The following is a 20593-nucleotide window of genomic DNA, read 5'->3' as shown; positions in this document are numbered from 1 at the left end:
ATTGTTAGTGTAAATGACCATGCGGAGAGGGCAATTGGAATGATGCAACAATTTGTTCACCTCTACAGAGATGAGGAGGAAAAACACAATAGATTTGTTGCTGTGGACAAAGTTCGTTCAATTCTCAAGGCATCAGACAGCAAATCGTTATCAACCAAGAAAATAAACAAGCAAGTATTAAGCAAGAAAAGAATCACAGATGGATTACTTAGCATACGCTCCAAAATAAACAAGATAAATTGAATTTTAGTATAAATCAAAACAAGGTATAAGTTACAAAAAATAAAAAAGTTTCATTCAACTTTAAAAAATTTTCTTAAAAGATGAAAATAAAACGAAATTTCTTTTTGAGACCTCGAACAATGTGATTATATATAAGTCATATAAGTGTATAATTATTATGCATTCTTTTGTTAAATGCACATTACAATTATTTTTTTTGCAAGATTTTTTTCAAATTTAAACAAAAAAAAAACAGGATACGCAACAATCTAAAAAAAAAAAAAAATTTGAGCACATTTAAAAAAAAATTGCAGTATTAAGATTTACCTTGCGCTCAAAACAAAATTACTTTGGAACTATTTCGGGGTATTTTGACGCTTGAGCCCAAGGTGAATGTCAACATTTTTGGAAAATTTTTTTTGCAATCGTACTTTTTTTATATTTGCCCCATATTTGGCTTCTTGTGTATTTGCGTTTAAAAATTTTTATTTTTTTGAACACCTCTAACATACATACTATCTCGCAATTTACCCGTGAAAAATTTCCACATTTTTCCTTCGCATTTTACCCCGGACGTTTAATGAGAGTAATTTTTTTTCTTAAAATTATCAGCAGTAATAACTCACAAAAACAAAACAATTTATATAAACATCAATTTATTTTAGTTTTACAAACTCTAGTTACATTGTCAAAAATTAATAATTGTATAAGACGATAATTAAAAGTAAAACTTCAAGATTAAATAGAACCCAAGACAAAATATTTAGATAGTTATACTACCAAAAGATTTCACTGATCCACTTTTTTCTTAATAAATAAAAATAGTATTTATAAAAATGTATTTAACGAAATAAAAAAAAAATAAAAAAAAAGTAAAATGAATGAATTTTTATGTTCCCACTTAAAATTAAACCAAAAATATGTTTAAACTAAATTAAAATCGAATTTCATTACTACAAAATAATTCATAAACAAACAATGCTGTATTATTTAAAACTAGAAAAACTTTATTTATATCAATTATATATTTATACTCTTTGAGGAACTCGATAGAAATAAAACGTTTATTTTACAAAATTGGAACTGATTTACTATATAAAAACCATTTAAAAAAGATAATGATTATATCCTGTAAACGGGATAAAAACTAAAATTTCGATTTAAAAAAAACTAGTACTATTTATTTGTATTTTTGAATTTTAAATAAGGTTGATAACCAAGACTAGAATATAAAACATGTCTTTTTTCAATGACTATAATCAAAAAGTGCTTTTCAAGTAAAAAAACAATTATTTGAAAAAAACTGTTTTGGATGATTCCTTTTCGTTTAAGCTAAATGAAAACGTTAAAAAATATTTTATAACTAAAGGTTGTTTAATCAACACTGTTATAAATGATAAGGCTAGAGCTAAAAAAAATCGAGTTCACAAAATGACAAGGGGTGTTTAAAAACGAATTTGCGACTCTAATAGTGCCTAAAAGTTTTGAAAACCTTTCAACTACTTACATAGTTCATCAGCAATGGCAGATTTTTTCAACATCGAGGAAAGTTCATTAAGATTGTCGTATGTATTTGCATTTACCTGACAAAAAGAATGCTTACAATTAAATCCAAAATCCAAATTTACATTATTTAATATAATTATCACACATTTACAATATTTAAAGATAAGTACAATCAATTTTTTACTTTTGAACACTGTGCTTCTCGTTGCTCAACAGTATCCATATAAAAAACAACGGCAGCGTAAATAAAACGATATTGAGCCTAAAATATTCGAATAAACTATTTTTCAAAAATAATGAATAATCGAGTAAGACTATACGAAAAGTTTACACACAAAAACACTAAATAAAAAATAAGCAAAGACAGACCTCAGTTTGAACCATTCCTGAACGTTGCAATCTAACTTTTTGCACTGTCCTTGGAATATCACGCTCTTCTAAATGTCCTAGAACGGCATAGTAAATTGGTCAAATTACTATAAACAAACTAAACGATGCCAAACTTGTAAACTAAAAACTATTTAATAAAAATAAATTCAATAACTTTATAACAAATATAACCTTTAATTCGGTATAGGCTCATCAGCATGCTTATGACTATTACAGTACCACTTCTTCCGATGCCAGCACTAAAATGTATTTTATTGGCTGTTATATATTTATGATCTACTGAGCAAAACATATATTCGATAGAAAATAAAATCACACAAGCATGAATAATTAACCGTTAGTTATTTATTAATTGTTATGATGTTAGTATTAACAATGCTAGTTAACAATGATATTAGTTATCAACGATGTTAGTTAACGATGTTTTTGTTAGTTAACAATGTTAATTTTTATTTAATTAATCAAAAATATTATTAAGTAAAAACATAATAAAAACTAACCTGCAATGAATGATTGGAGGTCCTGGAAATTGGAATGTTTTTTGTGTAGCCTCAATGAGTTGCATCATTTCTAACAATGATCCTGGATCTGAAGGAACACCATGATCAGGCCAACCAACAAACTGATAGTGAAATATTTTGCGAACTCCTTTAGATGCACCACCTGGCTGCTAAATTATTACAACGTATAATAAAATTTAGTAGAAATTAAAATGAATAAAATAAATAAACTAAAAAATTTAGTACTGCTTCTAATTGAATCTCTAATTGACGAATAATGTAATCTCTGGTAACTGTTTCCCCTGCATTTGTCACTTGTTTATTATCTGCAATCATAGACATTCCTGGTTCTGGCCAGTATCGCACACATTTAATCTAATGAAAATAATGATCAAATGTTGTTCTTAAGCTAACCTAAAAAAGCTTTCAAGCTAAAGATAATAACATAAACAGATATAAAATAAAAATTCATTTAATTCAAAATTTGTTAGAATTAATAGTTTACATTAAAGAACAACAAAAAAAACAAAACAATAATTAACAAAGATATTATTATAGTTATGAAATCAATTATTTGGCGTAACTTAAAGTTTGCATTTTAGAGTTATATCTAAAATAATGATTTTATTTATTTCTAAATAACTGTAATAATTTCTATATAACTGTAATAATAATTCATACAACATATTAAGAAATACACACTGCTTTTTTGAGGTTTTAAGTTTACGTTGTTTTTATTTTTTTTTTAAGTTTTGTTTTAAGCAATCTTTCTAGTAGATAAAGGTAGCATTTTTTTTTTTTGCAAAATATTATCATTTTGATGAATATCAGCGCAAAGCAGTTGCAACTCTCTCCAAGTTTAACAGAAACCAATTTGCAACCAAATGTAACAAAAAAAGATATATTGTATTCTTTTATTATAAATATATTCTTGAAAATCTTTTTGCAATTTCATCAAACTTTATTCAACTATAGTCCTTTCTCACCTTGACATTTTTCTCCGACATAAAAATTTGTTCAGTATCTTGTTTAGGTTTTAATGACTTGCTAGTTTGTTCTGATGTAAAGCCAAGTAGGATCCTCTGCATATCAAGATACAACTTGAGAATCTGATTGTGTTAACTTCTGCCCAAGTGAAATGTAAATAGATAATGAACATATAGGTTTAAGTAAAGCATACACTGGAGACAGCATTTTCTCTTTGTTGTATATATCAAGTTTTATCTCAAGGCAGCATATAGCAACTAAACCAAACAAAAGCTAACCTAACATTAGCTTTCAAAAAAATCAAATTGGGGTCAGTTCAATCCTTCCATAACTATATAAATTGAGTTAAAAAACTTGCTTTAAAAAGTCTTAAAACTATTTTTAAAAAAAGAAACTACTTAATTTAAACTCCTCAGAGTTTAAAAAAAAACATTCTTAAAAAAAGAGTAATACATTCTAGATATTTAATTAAAGAATAAAGCATCTTTTGTCCAAAATCTTAACAATTTGACACAGTTGGGTCCATCAAAACCGCCATTATTATAGCAAACCGCCATTATTATAACAAAGATTCATCTCTATCAACAAAACAGATACAAATTCATCTCCTATTTTCAAAAAAAGTTTTACTGTATGCAGGCTTATTTATTATCAAGATTTTATCTTTTTCATATTATCAAGATTTCATCAGGCTTATTTATTATCAAAATTTCATCTCTATCAACAAAACAGATACAAATTCATCTCCTATTTTCAAAAAAAGTTTTACTGTATGCAGGCTTATTTATTATCAAGATTTCATCTTTTTCATATTATCAAGATTTCATCAGGCTTATTTATTATCAAAATTTCATCTCTATCAACAAAACAGATACAAATTCATCTCCTATTTTCAAAAAAAGTTTTACTGCATGCAGGCTTATTTTGAAGCATAACTTATTTAGCGTTTTCTATATCAGATTATTTTAATATTATAAATTAGAATTGTTACGAATTGCATTAATTGAAATAAATTATCAGACAGTTGGCACAATTTATAAGAACTTTTCAGTCTGAATTTTGACGTACTTGTGGCAATATTTTATCATTAACATCTAAATTACAAAAACTTTGATTTGCATAAAAAATTTGATTTGATATAAAAACATGATTTAAGAACTAGAATAAAAATCCTCTTAAAAGAAAACTTGTTAATATAATAATTAATATATAATAACTTGTTAATAACTTGTTTTGGCCAATGTAAAAAAATTTGTAAAAAAATGCATTCATTTAAAGATTATTATTTATAAACTATTATAAATACACAAAACTAGATTTAAAATTTAAAAACATAGAAAAAAAACCCAAGGAAACAATTAACTAAAAAAATTATTTTAAACAAGTACACCTTATTAGATCCAGCATAATAAAATGAAATTTAAAAAAATACTACTTATATTAAACATTTGAAAAATAAAATATATACTAGATATATATAAGAGTTAGCCCCCTGCCCTTTAATAGCAAAAACGTAAATGTGTAAATGTAAACTTTATTTTATCGCGCACCATTTAATTATTAAATGTTTTGACCACCCAAGGATGGAAAGAGCTGTAAAGGACTCTAAAATATTTTTAACGTATTAAAAATTTCAGTGGGCAAACTATTGAAACTTCGGCAAATTATTCCTTCAAAATAAATCTTTTAAGCATTTTTTATAATGATAGTAAAAAATGAGTGTTCGGCCTGTTATCTATCCGAACTGTCGCTGGCTTTGTCAGTGACCAAAATATGCATTTTTATATTATAGTAATATAATATTAGATATTGAGTAATAATCATATTAAAATAAATTACCTTGCCTTTCTCAACTTCATTGGTAACCATTATTATTATCATAGAATTCTCTTGATAAACCATATGCCAAAAATCATCTACTGAGCTTCTGACAGGTCCTTGTGATGCAATAAATAATGCACCACTCTCGTCATCCTTTTAATTAATTAAAAAATTAAAAACTGCTTATATTGTATGTAGAGTATTTATATTTGATCGTACTTAATTTTCTTAAAATTTATAAGAAATTATTATAAGATTAAACAAAAAGAGTAAAATTACAAATAACACAACTTACAAAAATGTAACTAGCATTAATATAGTCAGAGCCAGTGACTTCATGATCAACTCCACGTAAAACCACCCTAGTATGGTCAACTAAGGTTAAATAAAAAATGATTACCCACACATATAGAATATTTATAAATGTACACATGCATACATACATGCATACATACATATATATTATGCACTATTACATAGGATATATATATATATATGTATATATATATATTTATATTATTAGGTGTATATATATATATTTATATTATATATATATATATATATATATATATATATATATATATATATATATATATATATATATATATATATATATATATATATATATATATATATATATATATTTATATTATTATTATTATTAAGTAGTAATATATATTATAGAATATATATTATAGTATATTATAGTAATATATATTATAGAATATTATATTATTAAGTAGTAATATATATTATAGAAACTACATTTTTAAACAATTTAGAATCCTGTCTATTGAAAACTAGTTTTCAATTGGATGGAAGAAAGCAACAATGATGATACATACAATATTAATACTATACAATTAAAGGACAAAGCAAAAGCTCTGGTCAACAAGTTGTTGAATAAATAACATGGAAAGTTGGCATCACTGGTTATGAGACACCTAGAAAAACCAAGCCTAATGAAAAACAAAATGAATGTAACACACGCTGCATCAGCTGCAATAGGATATATTTCTAATGTTGGCACAGCAGCCTAAATCTCTTCAGGTATAAATGACTTATAGCTAAAGGTTATTTTTCTCTTAATATATCTTACTGTTGGCCCAAATAAAATGAGAATAATTCAATGAAAGCTTATCTTTTGGATGAAACAATTTTTGAAGCTAATAAATGTAACAACTATAATAAAATTAGAATTGCGTATGATGGAAAAAAAAGACTTGACCAAAATGTTAATTCCAGATAAACATGGAAAAAACTTCACTCTAGAGTGATAAAAGAGCATCACTTGGGACCAACTGGAAGTTATCTTGCTTAAATCATGCCAGAACTTACCATTCATACAGAAAAACCTGCAAAAAAAATAACTGAAGCACTTAATGAAGTGTTTCGAAAAACAATGCTACTGAATCATGCATAGTAAAAGGTGGAGATTCAAATAATACCAACACAGGATGGTCAGAGGGTATTCATACCTATCTTAAAAAAATGTTAAAACAAAAATCTAATGGTCAATTTTCATGAAAAATACAAATGAACTCAATCTAAGACTTTAATTATATCACTTGACGGTTAAATGTATAGCTAGGATGAATTTACACCATCAATTTGAAAAATTCTTAAGTATATAACGATATAGCATAAAGTTAAAATTTTTTGGATAGGAATTCCCAAAAGTTGATGAGAAAGACAGAAAGAGCTTATTTACTGTTGCTAATATCAGTTATAGATATGTAAATGTTATCAAACCAGGAAAACTTTTTACCAATCATCTGCTGGAAGGACCAAGGCTTATTTTGCTCCATCTTAAAATTTTTATGACACTCCTAGTCAATCTGGTTCATATTATCACACTATATATACGGACTAAGTCTTGGTTCAGTCATAGTGAGTTGTATCTAATTTCTAAATTCTTGTTGGAATCTAAAATATAATTATGAACCAATATTTATATGTAATCTTTTCAAAGCTAAAATCTCCATATTCATTGAAAACCTATTAAAAATTCCCCAAGTCAGCATTACACTCAAGCAACAGAACACTGCATCAAGAGTGTCGAGGAAGCATCTGCAATTGTATATGGCCTAAAAAGAAAAAATGGATTTGTTAGAACTAGAGTGATACATAAGGAAGAACTTTCCACCTTTAAATCAAAGAAAAATGTTTTTGAAATAATGTAACTTAAAAATAAAAGCAAATCATCTATATTGTATTTTTATCAATTTTCTCTGCTAACTTTTCTAACTTAATTTAACATACCAATATTTCAAACATTAAAATATTGTGTACCAATATTTTAATGTTTATAGATTTATAACTTCAAATAAATTATATATATATATATATACATATATATACAACACACAAAATAACAGGTGGTCAACAGTCAACAACCACCTGAAATGGTCATCATAGTTGTTTTAACCAGGAATTCAAACCTGGTTTTTTGACAAATGGGTGAATTCTTATAAATGTAAATGCCCAGGCCAAGCATGTGACTATTGGAGTCTTTACAAATTATAACAACTATCATCACTAAGATCACAAGATGAGACCAAACTCTCACAAAAAGTTTTTATTAAATTAAACTAGTTTTAATTAAATTTGTCTCACAAAGAGAAAGTAGGTCTGGTGAATTTTGCAAGAGATAAGACTCATCAGAAGTAAAGTTACCTCAAAGACCACAAACATTAGTGAATGATAGAATTAGAGAACTTGGTGATGACATGTGTCTTCAGTGCTTTAAACCATTTATATATATATGTGTGTGCATTTAAATAAGAGTTGATTGAAATAATTAATAACATTTAATTTAGGAAGTTCAAATGCATCTTTCTAAATATACTTACACTCAAGCAGATAATAACTTATATAAATCAACTAAAGATGAATACAATAAAATGTTGATGAATGCCAACACAGCTAATTATAATAAAACCATTATTGAAAGATCATATTAATAAGAAAGGAAAAATTTTCTTAAAAACCATGTTTTTAGCAAAATCCATTTAAATGGATCTTCTAACAATTTCATTACACTTAAAGACCATAAACCTAACTTTTTAGGTTTATGGTCTTTAAGTGTAATGAAATTGCAGAAAACAATATTGGAAAAATAAGTAAACACATCAACATCAATTTAAGAGATATATAATGTATAATTAAGTAAATAATACACACGCGTTACTAAACTATTACATTCAAGAAAAACATTTTTATCAATTCCTCATTTTGACATAAAAACTTTTTTATCAACTGTGCTTTTTTGAACAGTGTGTTGCTATCACAATGTTGTAATGCAGAGAACAAAGCATTTATTCATCATGGACATAATTCTATTATTTAAGGATGACAAAGTTCGGATAAAAAAAAACTAGCAATTTATTTGTCATCATGATGACATTTATGATGCTACTATGGAACATGGTCACTAAAATAGTATAAAACAAATAGAAATCTCTTCTTCAATTTATTTGACTAACATTTTTTGCTGCATCACAAGCTTTTTAACAGTAACGCAATCAAAATAAGTTACAGCTGTATGCCAAATATTAGAACTATTGTTAATTCACACAACCAACAAACTTTGCACAATAATAATACCACGGTTAAAAACTATAACTGTATTAATAAAACTATATGTTTAATAGACAATCAATGTCTAACTAAAAGCCTTGCTTATAAAGTTACTCTTAGATCATCTAACGCCAATCACACAGAAAATTCTTACATTACAAGCAAAAACCCACATAAGCTCAGGTATGCAAACTACATAAAATCTTTTAATTTAGTTAGATATTAAAATGATATGGAACTTTTTAAGGAAGTCTGGAAACTAATGGAAGCAGGTATTAAACTTATAATCAAGTGGAGCATAGTTAAAACATGTCAATCTTATAATCCATTCTTAAAAAAGTGTAATCTTTGCCTAAATAAAAAATATTTTATTATGAAATTTACAAAACAAATATGAAATGGTTTCTTAACCCTTAGAGCGCGACAAGCCACGATCGTGGCTATACCGTCAGAGCGCGAAGAGCCACAATTGTGACTTTAAAAGTGGTCTTTGAAAATATGACTTTTTACAGCAAAATACCGCAGTTTGTTCATTTTTTTCTGCACATTTTTTTCTATCTTTGGTATATTGTCTTTATATATTTGGCATTAAAGATGAGCGACAGTAAAGAAAGTTGTATGGATGTTGAGAGTTGTACCAGCGAAGACAGTTTGTTTGATGAAGGGAAAATAACTTTATTTTAAAAATTGTATACAATATCATTTAATACAAATATATCAACTATTATGATAATTTGGAGTTTTTTATTTAATTTTTATGTAGACTTCGGTTCTGATGGCGATGTTGATGTAGATAATGTTGGTGGTAATGTTTTAGATGATTGGGTATTTGTTCTAGGAGATGACCATGGTCCTGATGTTGTTCACTTTACTGGTGAAACAGGACCAAAGCACTCAATTTCACCTGAGCCTAAGTTTATTGAATGTCTTGATTTTTTTTTTACTCATAAATTTTTGCAAAAAATAGTAAATTTTACTAATAATTATGCTGATACATGGATTCAAAATAATCAACAACATTTGAGGTTTCATCCAACATTAAGAGGTCATGGATGAATTAAACAGGGAAAGACCACTATTTTAGAGATAAGAGCTTTCCTTGGAGTCATAATCAACACGGGTCTCATTAAAAAAGCTAACCTTTAACTGTACTGAGATATAAGTCATCCTTGTTCATCTACTCCCTGGTTTGTTTCCCACTTTAATCGTGACCGGTTTCAACTTTTGCTTAAATTTCTTCATTTTACAGACATCCATGTGCCAAATCAACAACCACTCAATAAAATTTATAAAATTCAGTTTTTAGTTGAAAATTTTAACAACAAATTTCTTTATTATTATTATCCACAAAGAGACATTTCTATAGTTGAGAGTATGGTTGGCTACAAATGAAAGACACCACATGTGTGTCAATATATGCCAAACAAACATCATTCTAGTATTGGGATTAAGTTATGGTATGACTTATAGTTTAGTTTTTTCGTCTTTTGGGCCAAACTAATTTCCTCCATCAAGGTCATCACTTAGGTATTGACAATTATTATACTTCTCCTCAACTGTTATTAGATCTATATGCTCATCAGACCACTGCAACTGCACAGTGAGAGTCAACAGAAAAGGTCTACCAGAAATCTGCATTAAATCAAAGTTAAAAAACAAGGAGGTTTGCCATATAGAAAAGGTCCCTTGTTGTGTGTGGCATACCAAGATGGTAACAAAAAGTCTATATTACTATCTACTGTTACCAAAGCAGGTTTTGCTGAAATGCGTAACAGAAGAGGAAATATAGTTATGAAACCAAATGTTGTTGCCCTTTACAATAAAACCATGGGCAGTGTAGATTTGGGCAATGCACAGCTCTATCCAAACACGAGTCCGCACAAGTTGTCAGTGTCAGTTATGTGGTGTTGGACTGTGTCCAGCCTGTTTTTCTAATTATCACACAAAAGTTGTGCATTAAAATCATTAAACTGCTTTTAATTTTATATAACCTACAAAAAAATAAAGTTCAAAAATAGTTGTTTTCTTGTTTGTTTTTTTGTAATGTTTTTTGCTGATTTTATTTTAGTTGAATTTTTTTTAATGGCATTTGAATTTTATTGAGCGCTCAAAGGGTTAATGAGCGCTCAAAGGGTTATGTGTACACATAAAAAAAAAATTTTACTTTTGAAAAAAAAAACTGGCGTTAGATATTGTTGCAACACAAAACTTGTATTTTTATAACAATTTTTACTTCTAAGTTTTTTACATAATACGGCTAAATGATTACCAAATTGCATAAAATGTTAAATTTCATCAAAAGTCATACCTTTATATTAACTTTGTTTTTATTTTTTCGCATTCTCAAGAGGGAGTGAAAAAATAAAACAGCAAAGCAAACTAGTTAAATTTTTTTTATTTTAAACAAAATTAATAAAATAAAAAAATCAAAGAGAAATATTATGTAATACAGCATGAAATTAAAAAAAAAGAATAATTTATGTATAACTTTTATTTGAAACTCATTTTAAAAGTGAATTTGTTCAATTTAAAAAATTAAAAATTTGATGAAAAAAATTGCCAAAAAAAACTTGTACTTTTATTAAAAGCACTTAAATAAGATAAAAATCCTGGCTAAATAAGATAAATATCCTGGCTAATAAAAATATAAAAATCCCTCGTCACAAAATCGTAACACTTAAGTAGCAAGTTTTGTATGAGTTGTCACAAAACCACTCCCCCCCCTAGACCATGACGTAATTTATAGACCCATAAGTTAAACACTATTTTATTGACTGTAATACTTTTGGTAATTTTACATTTTAAAATATTTTCTGTTAGTGAATTTATAATTTATATTCATTGTAAATGAGCCTTTATTTATGGTACTTGCCAAAATTGTAATTAAAAAGAACAAAACAAAACATAAAACACATCAGCTATGAAATTTTGGGCAGAAAAATAAACAATATATGTGCAGAGAGATAAAAATATAATTGTAGAAAAAAAAAACAATATGGTTAAACATTTAAAATAATAAGATTGGAAATTTTCAATCTTTTAATGAATCCTAAAATATTTTAATCAAAATTTATCAAAATTATTCTAATAACTTTAATTCACCAAATATAAATACTTAATAGGTACCAGGTTAAATATTGTACTAAAAAATATAGCTTTTAATTTAAAAAAAGACTTTAAAAAGTATATTTGGAAAATCTATGATTTTAAAATTCTAATCAAATTTAAAAAGGGGTCTCCAGCCTTTAGGTAGCCTGCAATTTGTTAAAAATGTCATCAGTTTATAAAAAATTTTTTGCAGTTCTTTTATTGTAGTCATAAAAACAAGTTAAGTTAGTAATTGCCCATTTTACTTAAACATAACATTTTACTTAAACATAAACATAAAAGCCAAACAAAACACACATATTAAGTAAATAAAAAATAATTTTAAACAAATTTAAAAAAATTAGTATGTTATAACTATTTTTAAAATTATAATTAATGGTTTGCATATGTTTAATTATTTGTTTTAATGTGTTTAAAAAATACATTAGCCATTTTTTTTTTCAAATATTTTTTAACTTAAAATTGTTTATTTCTACTAATTGGCATAAAAAATTTTTTATATAACTGTTTTTCATAACAATAAACTTTATTTTCTAAGTATATCAACAACTTTAATTTTTTTGCAATTAAGCCTGATTTTTTGATTGATGGATTTTTATACAGATTTTTTGCCTAAATTTGTTGTGGAAAAACTTATCAGTGTTCATGATGTAGTAATAAAAATTTCATGCATGTATTTTAATTATTAAAAAAAGTACATACATGGTAAAATATTTTTATATCTATTTTTTCCTTTATTTTCAGGACGCAAACCTTCATATTTTGTATTCGTGTTGGCTTTATCTTCATGTTGTAACCACTATGGAATGAAAAATTTTATAAAAAAAATTTATCTATGTTAACTCATTAACTTCTTTTTAATTAGTATGATCAAAAAACTGCAACTAATTACTATATATATATATATATATATATATATATATATATATATATATATATATATATATATATATATATATATATATATACTTCTATAGTTTGTTGGCTTTAGGAAGAGCGGAAGGAAAAAAGTGATTCTTACGCCAACACATACGTCACTTTTAATTACTTTTGACTTTCGTCCAACATTTCCGTGTTGGACGAAAGTAAAAACCATTAATTTAATTACAAATTAATTGTTTTTTAAAAAAACCACAAAAACGCAAATTTAATTGACCAGAATGTTTTTAAAAACATTCTGAATGTTTTTATAACATTTTGAATGTTTTTAACAATATAAACAATGTTTTTATTTTTATTTTTTTTAATAAAATGTTTTTATTTTTATTTTTTTTACTGTAAATCATGCGCGGAGTGTTGCTACATCGACTATCTTATAGCCTGACTCGCAAGAGAGTGCTGCTACATCGACTGACAAATAGCCTGACTCGCAAGGGAGTGCTGCTACATCGACTGACAAATAGCCTGACTCGCAAGGGAGTGCTGCTACATCGACTGACAAATAGCCTGACCCGCAAGGGAGTGCTGCTACATCGACTGAGGGTTTGGTTGGGGCAGGCAGTCTATCATTATTAAAAAAAAAAAATTCCGGTCTTGCATTTTAATTTTTACTTTTTGTCAACAAAATATCGAAAAAAACTTTCGGACAACATCTAAGGGTTCTATATATATATATATATATATATATATATATATATAAATATATATATATATATATATATATATATATATATATATATATATATACAGTAATTAGTTGCAGTTTTTTGATCATACATATATAAATACCTCGAATTCTTTTTTAATTCTCTGATCATTCCTAAGACGTTCTGCAGTATCACAAAGAGGCTAAAATGAACAAGCAATCACTTATACAAGTTTATGTATAAATATTTCTGTAACATGTTTAAAACTTATTAAAAATAAATATCTTGACACCAATTTAAAAAAAGTACTGCAAAATATTGATGACAACATTTGTTTTAATTATTGTAATGTTTGTTTTAATTATTTCTGTGTTTGTTTTGATTCAAACTTTATTTAACATTACCGCTGATAGTTTAAACTCTTAAAAAAAACTTTTGGACAGTTCTAACTTTAGCATATCTTAATCATAAACATTAAAAATATGAAATGTGTAAATGTATCATACAATATATGTGAAATGTGTATATGTATCATACAATATAAGTGAAATGTGTATATGTATCATACAATATAAGTGAAATGTGTAAACGTATCATACAATATAAGTGAAATGTGTAAATGTATCATACAATATATGTGAAATGTGTATATGTATCATACAATATAAGTGAAATGTGTATATGTATCATACAATATAAGTGAAATGTGTAAACGTATCATACAATATAAGTGAAATGTGTATATGTGTATAAGCAGGCACATATACCTTGATGAGATGAATAGCTTAGTCTGAATCTTTAGGAACAATTTTATTTATATAGTTTTATTAAATGTTTTTTATGTAATTTTATTAAAACAAAGTATGGACAAATACCACAATGAGATAAATAGCTTGGTCTGTACGTTTATGAATAATTTTATTTGTGCATTATAAATGATTTATTATAATCTAGCAGTCACACACACATACCTCAATAAGATGAATTGCTTGGTCTGAATCTTTATGAATAAGAGGATTGGTGATAAAATAATTTATAAGATGAGTCATAGTAGGAAACTTTAATCGCTTTGTATTAGCAATATCAAATGCACTATCACTGTATATCAACAAAAACTCAATAACAGAACTGTGATGCCTAAAAAATTTTATTAGCAATATTAAAAAGTATTTAAAAAAAGTGTAAACATAAACATGCTCAATTCCAAATTAGGCTGACTAACCTTACTGATAGAACAAAGTTACCAGGTTGTGTTCGACTTTCACGAACAAGATAGGATCCATGTTCACCTCTTTGCTTCAAAATTAATTCTGCTTCACCTCGCCCTATTTCTCCAAAAAACCATCTGCAATAAAAATACAAAATGTAAATGGTATAAAATAGTGGCTAAAAAAAAAACAATTTTTTATAAACTAATATACTGTGTATTGTAAAAAAAAAAAGGTTTGATTAAAAATTCTTACTTCTCTTGTGATAGACCAGGATCATTTTCACTTTCATCAATAAGGGGTTCTGTTAACTCCACTGATTTATTATTTTGGTCAAGGAACTTTGATGGGTTATGTTGATAATATTCTATGAGATCTGGTACAGAAGCAAATCCATCATTTTCATACAAACCAAAACTTTCTCCATCATTAGTAATTTTAAAGTTCCAAACCTCCTTCTGGCGTCTTTAAAAAAAATTAATTTAATGATATCTAAAATATATTAAAATAAAAAACAAAAAAAAATCTACTTGCCTAACAGAAAGGGTGTAAGAACCTGGTGAAGAAGTGCTTCTTCGACAAAGATAACTTCCATGATTTCCTTTTTCTTTCAACAAACTTTCAGCCTCTGCTACTGTAAGATTAGCAAAAAATCCCCAAGAAGATCTAATTAAAAAAGAAAGAAGATCTAATTAAAAAAGAAAGAAGATCTAATTAAAAAAGAAAGAAGATCTAATTAAAAAAGAAAGAAGATCTAATTAAAAAAGAAAGAAGATCTAATTAAAAAAGAAAGAAAATCTAATTAAAAAAGAAAGAAAATCTAATTAAAAAAGAAAGAAGATCTAATTAAAAAAGAAAGAAGATCTAATTAAAAAAGAAAGAAGATCTAATTAAAAAAGAAAGAAGATCTAATTAAAAAAGAAAGAAGATCTAATTAAAAAAGAAAGAAGATCTAATTAAAAAAGAAAGAAGATCTAATTAAAAAAGAAAGAAGATCTAATTAAAAAAGAAAGAAGATCTAATTAAAAAAGAAAGAAGATCTAATTAAAAAAGAAAGAAGATCTAATTAAAAAAGAAAGAAGATCTAATTAAAAAAGAAAGAAGATCTAATTAAAAAAGAAAGATCTAATTAAAAAAAAGAAAGAAGATCTAATTAAAAAAGAAAGAAGATCTAATTAAAAAAGAAAAAAGATCTAATTAAAAAAGAAAGAAAATCTAATTAAAAAAGAAAGAAGATCTAATTAAAAAAGAAAGAAGATCTAATTAAAAAAGAAAGAAAATCTAATTAAAAAAGAAAGAAGATCTAATTAAAAAAGAAAGAAGATCTAATTAAAAAAGAAAGAAGATCTAATTAAAAAAGAAAGAAAATCTAATTAAAAAAGAAAGAAGATCTAATTAAAAAAGAAAGAAGATCTAATTAAAAAAGAAAGAAGATCTAATTAAAAAAGAAAGAAAATCTAAATAAAAAAAAGAAAGAAGATCTAATTAAAAAAGAAAGAAGATCTAATTAAAAAAGAAAGAAGATCTAATTAAAAAAGAAAGAAGATCTAATTAAAAAAGAAAGAAGATCTAATTAAAAAAGAAAGAAAATCTAAATAAAAAAGAAAGAAGATCTAATTAAAAAAGAAAGAAAATCTAATTAAAAAAGAAAGAAGATCTAATTAAAAAAGAAAGAAGATCTAATTAAAAAAGAAAGAAAATCTAATTAAAAAAGAAAGAAGATCTAATTAAAAAAGAAAGAAGATCTAATTAAAAAAGAAAGAAAATCTAATTAAAAAAAAGAAAGAAGATCTAATTAAAAAAGAAAGAAGATCTAATTAAAAAAGAAAGAAGATCTAATTAAAAAAGAAAGAAGATCTAATTAAAAAAGAAAGAAGATCTAATTAAAAAAGAAAGAAGATCTAATTAAAAAAGAAAGAAGATCTAATTAAAAAAGAAAGAAAATCTAATTAAAAAAGAAAGAAGATCTAATTAAAAAAGAAAGAAGATCTAATTAAAAAAGAAAGAAGATCTAATTAAAAAAGAAAGAAGATCTAATTAAAAAAGAAAGAAAATCTAAATAAAAAAGAAAGAAGATCTAATTAAAAAAGAAAGAAAATCTAATTAAAAAAGAAAGAAGATCTAATTAAAAAAGAAAGAAGATCTAATTAAAAAAGAAAGAAGATCTAATTAAAAAAGAAAGAAGATCTAATTAAAAAAGAAAGAAGATCTAATTAAAAAAGAAAGAAGATCTAATTAAAAAAGAAAGAAGATCTAATTAAAAAAGAAAGAAAATCTAATTAAAAAAGAAAGAAGATCTAATTAAAAAAGAAAGAAGATCTAATTAAAAAAGAAAGAAGATCTAATTAAAAAAGAAAGAAAATCTAATTAAAAAAGAAAGAAGATCTAATTAAAAAAGAAAGAAGATCTAATTAAAAAAGAAAGAAGATCTAATTAAAAAAGAAAGAAGATCTAATTAAAAAAGAAAGAAGATCTAATTAAAAAAGAAAGAAGATCTAATTAAAAAAGAAAGAAAATCTAAATAAAAAAGAAAGAAGATCTAATTAAAAAAGAAAGAAGATCTAATTAAAAAAGAAAGAAGATCTAATTAAAAAAGAAAGAAAATCTAATTAAAAAAGAAAGAAGATCTAATTAAAAAAGAAAGAAGATCTAATTAAAAAAGAAAGAAAATCTAATTAAAAAAAAGAAAGAAGATCTAATTACAAAAGAAAGAAGATATAAATAAAAAAGAAAGAAGATATAATTAAAAAACAAACAATATATAATTAAAAAATAAACAAAATCTAATTAAAAAACAAAAAAAAAAAAAAAGATATATAAAAAAAAAAAAAATCTAATTAAAAAAAAAAAAAAAGATTTAATTAGAAATCTATAAATCATGAGGTTTTAACACCTTAAAAAAACAAAACTAATTTAAGAATAAGTTATAGAAATAATGAAGGAAAATAAATGTGGCAAGACAATAATTTCTAGACTGTATAACAACAAGAAAATGCAAACTCAAAAAATTTTCAAACTCAAGATATCTTATATTATCGGCGAAATGATTAAAATACAAACCAAAACATCAATGAAATTATTAAAGAAGCAACCCAAAACATTAGTGAAAACATTAAAATATAATTTACCTCATTTTAAGTCTTAACTTAAGATCTTCTTTAATAAATTCATTATTTATACTAGCTAAATTAAAAATTTGTAAGTAAATATTCAAACTTTACTGATTGTGGTAAAAATAATTTTCTGCATTTTCATCACCTATCTATAAACAAGTAAATTTATAACCAAAAATTAAAAACTAAAGAAAATAAAGCCAGAAAAAAAAAAAAAAAAAAAAAAAAACTAAACAACTAACTATTGATAAGCAACTATTTACAAATATGTTATATCATTTACAAATATGTTATATCATTTACAAATATGTTATATCATTTACAAATATATTATATCATTTAAAAAATTAAAATCAAAACTTAGTTTGCGGCAATAAAATCAAGAAAAACAAAACTTAGTTTGCGGCAATAAAATCAAGAAAAACAAAATTTAGTTTGTGGCAACAATTATCTTAATAGTAATTCATTTCAAAGGTCTGGTCACAAAATGATTGCAATATGAAGAAAAACTATAGTATCTTAGTGGGGGACTTTAGAGAAACTGCAAAAGAAAATATAAAAAATAATCATATTAATGAAAAAAAAAAAAAAAAAAAAAAAAAAAGGAAAAAAACAATAGCTATTTGGTAATCAGACAAGGTATCATATTCTAAAATTAGTGAATATATCACTTACAATATTGTTACCATGAATAAGAAGGTAACTCCAGAAATCAAGATAAACAAAATTGCAAAAATAGATTTAGTTAAAACATTTAACTGTGACAATATAACATATGTTAAAGCAGTCATTAAAAATTATAAGTTGATGATTTGACCAACTGTTTTAACTTTTAAAAGGATTTAATCCTGAAAAAGAAAGTTGTGAAAGTAAGATGTGTTGCCATATGCTTAAACCTATATTACTAAAGAAAAACGAAAGAAAATACTTTTTTGCAGATATTTCTTGCAGATAGTTACAAAAGTGGCACCATCAATAAAAAAAAAAGTCTTAAAAGAAATTATACAAAATTCTGCAAAAAGGAAAAAAATGCGATGGTAACATGTAGATCCTGAACAACATGTAGATCCTGAACAACATGTAGATCCTGACATGTAACATGTAGATCCTGAAAAAAACTATTTTAAAAGGGAAGTCCCTATAATTGTCAAAAAATTGAAAAAAATGTTTTTATTAATACAGAATATGATTATCTACAGGCTTTTCTGAATAAAATTTTCGGAATATGATTATCTACAGGCATGTTCATCTACAGGCTTTTCTGAATAAAAGCCTATATATATCTATATATTTATATATCTATATATTCATATATCTAATATTTATATATCTATATATCTATCTACATATATATATATATATATATATATATATATATATATATATATATATATATATATATATATATATATATATATATATATATATATATATATATATATACATACATATATATATACATACATATATATATATATATATATATATATATATATATATATATAATATATATATATATATATATATATATATATATATATATATATATATATATATATATATATATATATGGGGGGAATCCCTAAAATGCGACACGCAACACTTGAATAAATAAAAAAAAGAGGTTTGTGAAGAATCTGCATAATTTCCTTAAACTTTTCCAAACCAAGCTTTAACATAGATTTACATAATAATTAAGCAAATGTTTTTAAGACCGTTTTTTCTCTAACTTTTAAAGCTCTTTAACAAATAAATTAGGAGAACAAATTGCTTTGCTACCCACTTAGAGTTGTGGAAAGGTGTTGTGGTGTTGTACAATTAAAAAAAAGTCTTTTGATGACAAATTTACTAAATATATCTAGCAAAATTTACTCAATTCTTTACAATCATCTTTAGGATATTTAATTACTCTAAAAGGTATTTAGAAGGTTGATCAATAATACTTAATTAACTTCTTATATTAAGATCTTAAGTTTTTGATTTGTATTTTGATTGGTTTATGTTATATAGTTATCAAGTTGAGGACCTGTTGTTCCTTCCATTTAACATTGCAACATTAATTCCAAAATATGGTAGGGACATGGTAGATACAACAGGTTTTTCCGCACTTACTATTTGTATAAAAAATAAGCAACCTAGTGACCAGTAAATGCAACTGTAGTATTAAAAGATGTTGTTTTAATTTTTCAAGTGCTCTCCACTGATAAACTGTGGCAAATATAGCTTTTGCCACAATACTTCCTGCACTATTTTCTAGTCGTGAAGCTTCTATCAACAGCTCTTCATCTCCAAAAGTATTTTTTCCTAGATCGTTGTTTGTATACATAAGTTAAAATTTTTAATGCTAGAACTACATGAAAGAGTTATAAACAATTTTCATTTTCATTTTTTTTTTCTATTGAATGAAAAATTACTCAACAAACATTTGTTTAAATACACTCTGCTGGTAGCAAATCACCGCATGATATTACACTCCAAAAAACTTTCAAGGACCAACCATGAATAATAATAAAATAAAAAACAAAAAAATAAAAACAATATACCTTGAATGGGTGAGAAAATCTACAAGAAAC

General features: G+C 25.0%; 1 protein-coding gene across 1 annotated transcript; it reads right to left on the bottom strand.

Annotated features, from left to right (window-relative positions):
- Nucleotides 1-861: 861 nt before the first annotated feature.
- Nucleotides 862-18164, bottom strand: LOC100204137 (tyrosine-protein phosphatase corkscrew). Its single transcript, XM_065799449.1, has 16 exons — nucleotides 18036-18164; nucleotides 15442-15573; nucleotides 15163-15372; nucleotides 14922-15044; nucleotides 14671-14836; nucleotides 13842-13901; nucleotides 12816-12912; nucleotides 5722-5801; nucleotides 5445-5579; nucleotides 2865-2993; nucleotides 2619-2788; nucleotides 2290-2357; nucleotides 2098-2174; nucleotides 1913-1990; nucleotides 1730-1805; nucleotides 862-1554 (listed from the first exon to the last, which is right to left on the bottom strand). Exons 1-16 carry the CDS (start codon nucleotides 18038-18040, stop codon nucleotides 1550-1552), a joined length of 1611 nt encoding a protein of 536 aa, XP_065655521.1. The 5' UTR covers nucleotides 18041-18164; the 3' UTR covers nucleotides 862-1549.
- Between the last annotated feature and the right edge of the window lie 2429 nt (nucleotides 18165-20593).

This window comes from Hydra vulgaris, chromosome 06 (assembly GCF_038396675.1).
Source record: "Hydra vulgaris chromosome 06, alternate assembly HydraT2T_AEP".
Taxonomy (NCBI): Eukaryota; Metazoa; Cnidaria; class Hydrozoa; order Anthoathecata; family Hydridae; genus Hydra; species Hydra vulgaris.
This window is presented reverse-complemented; position numbering and strand designations above follow the sequence as displayed.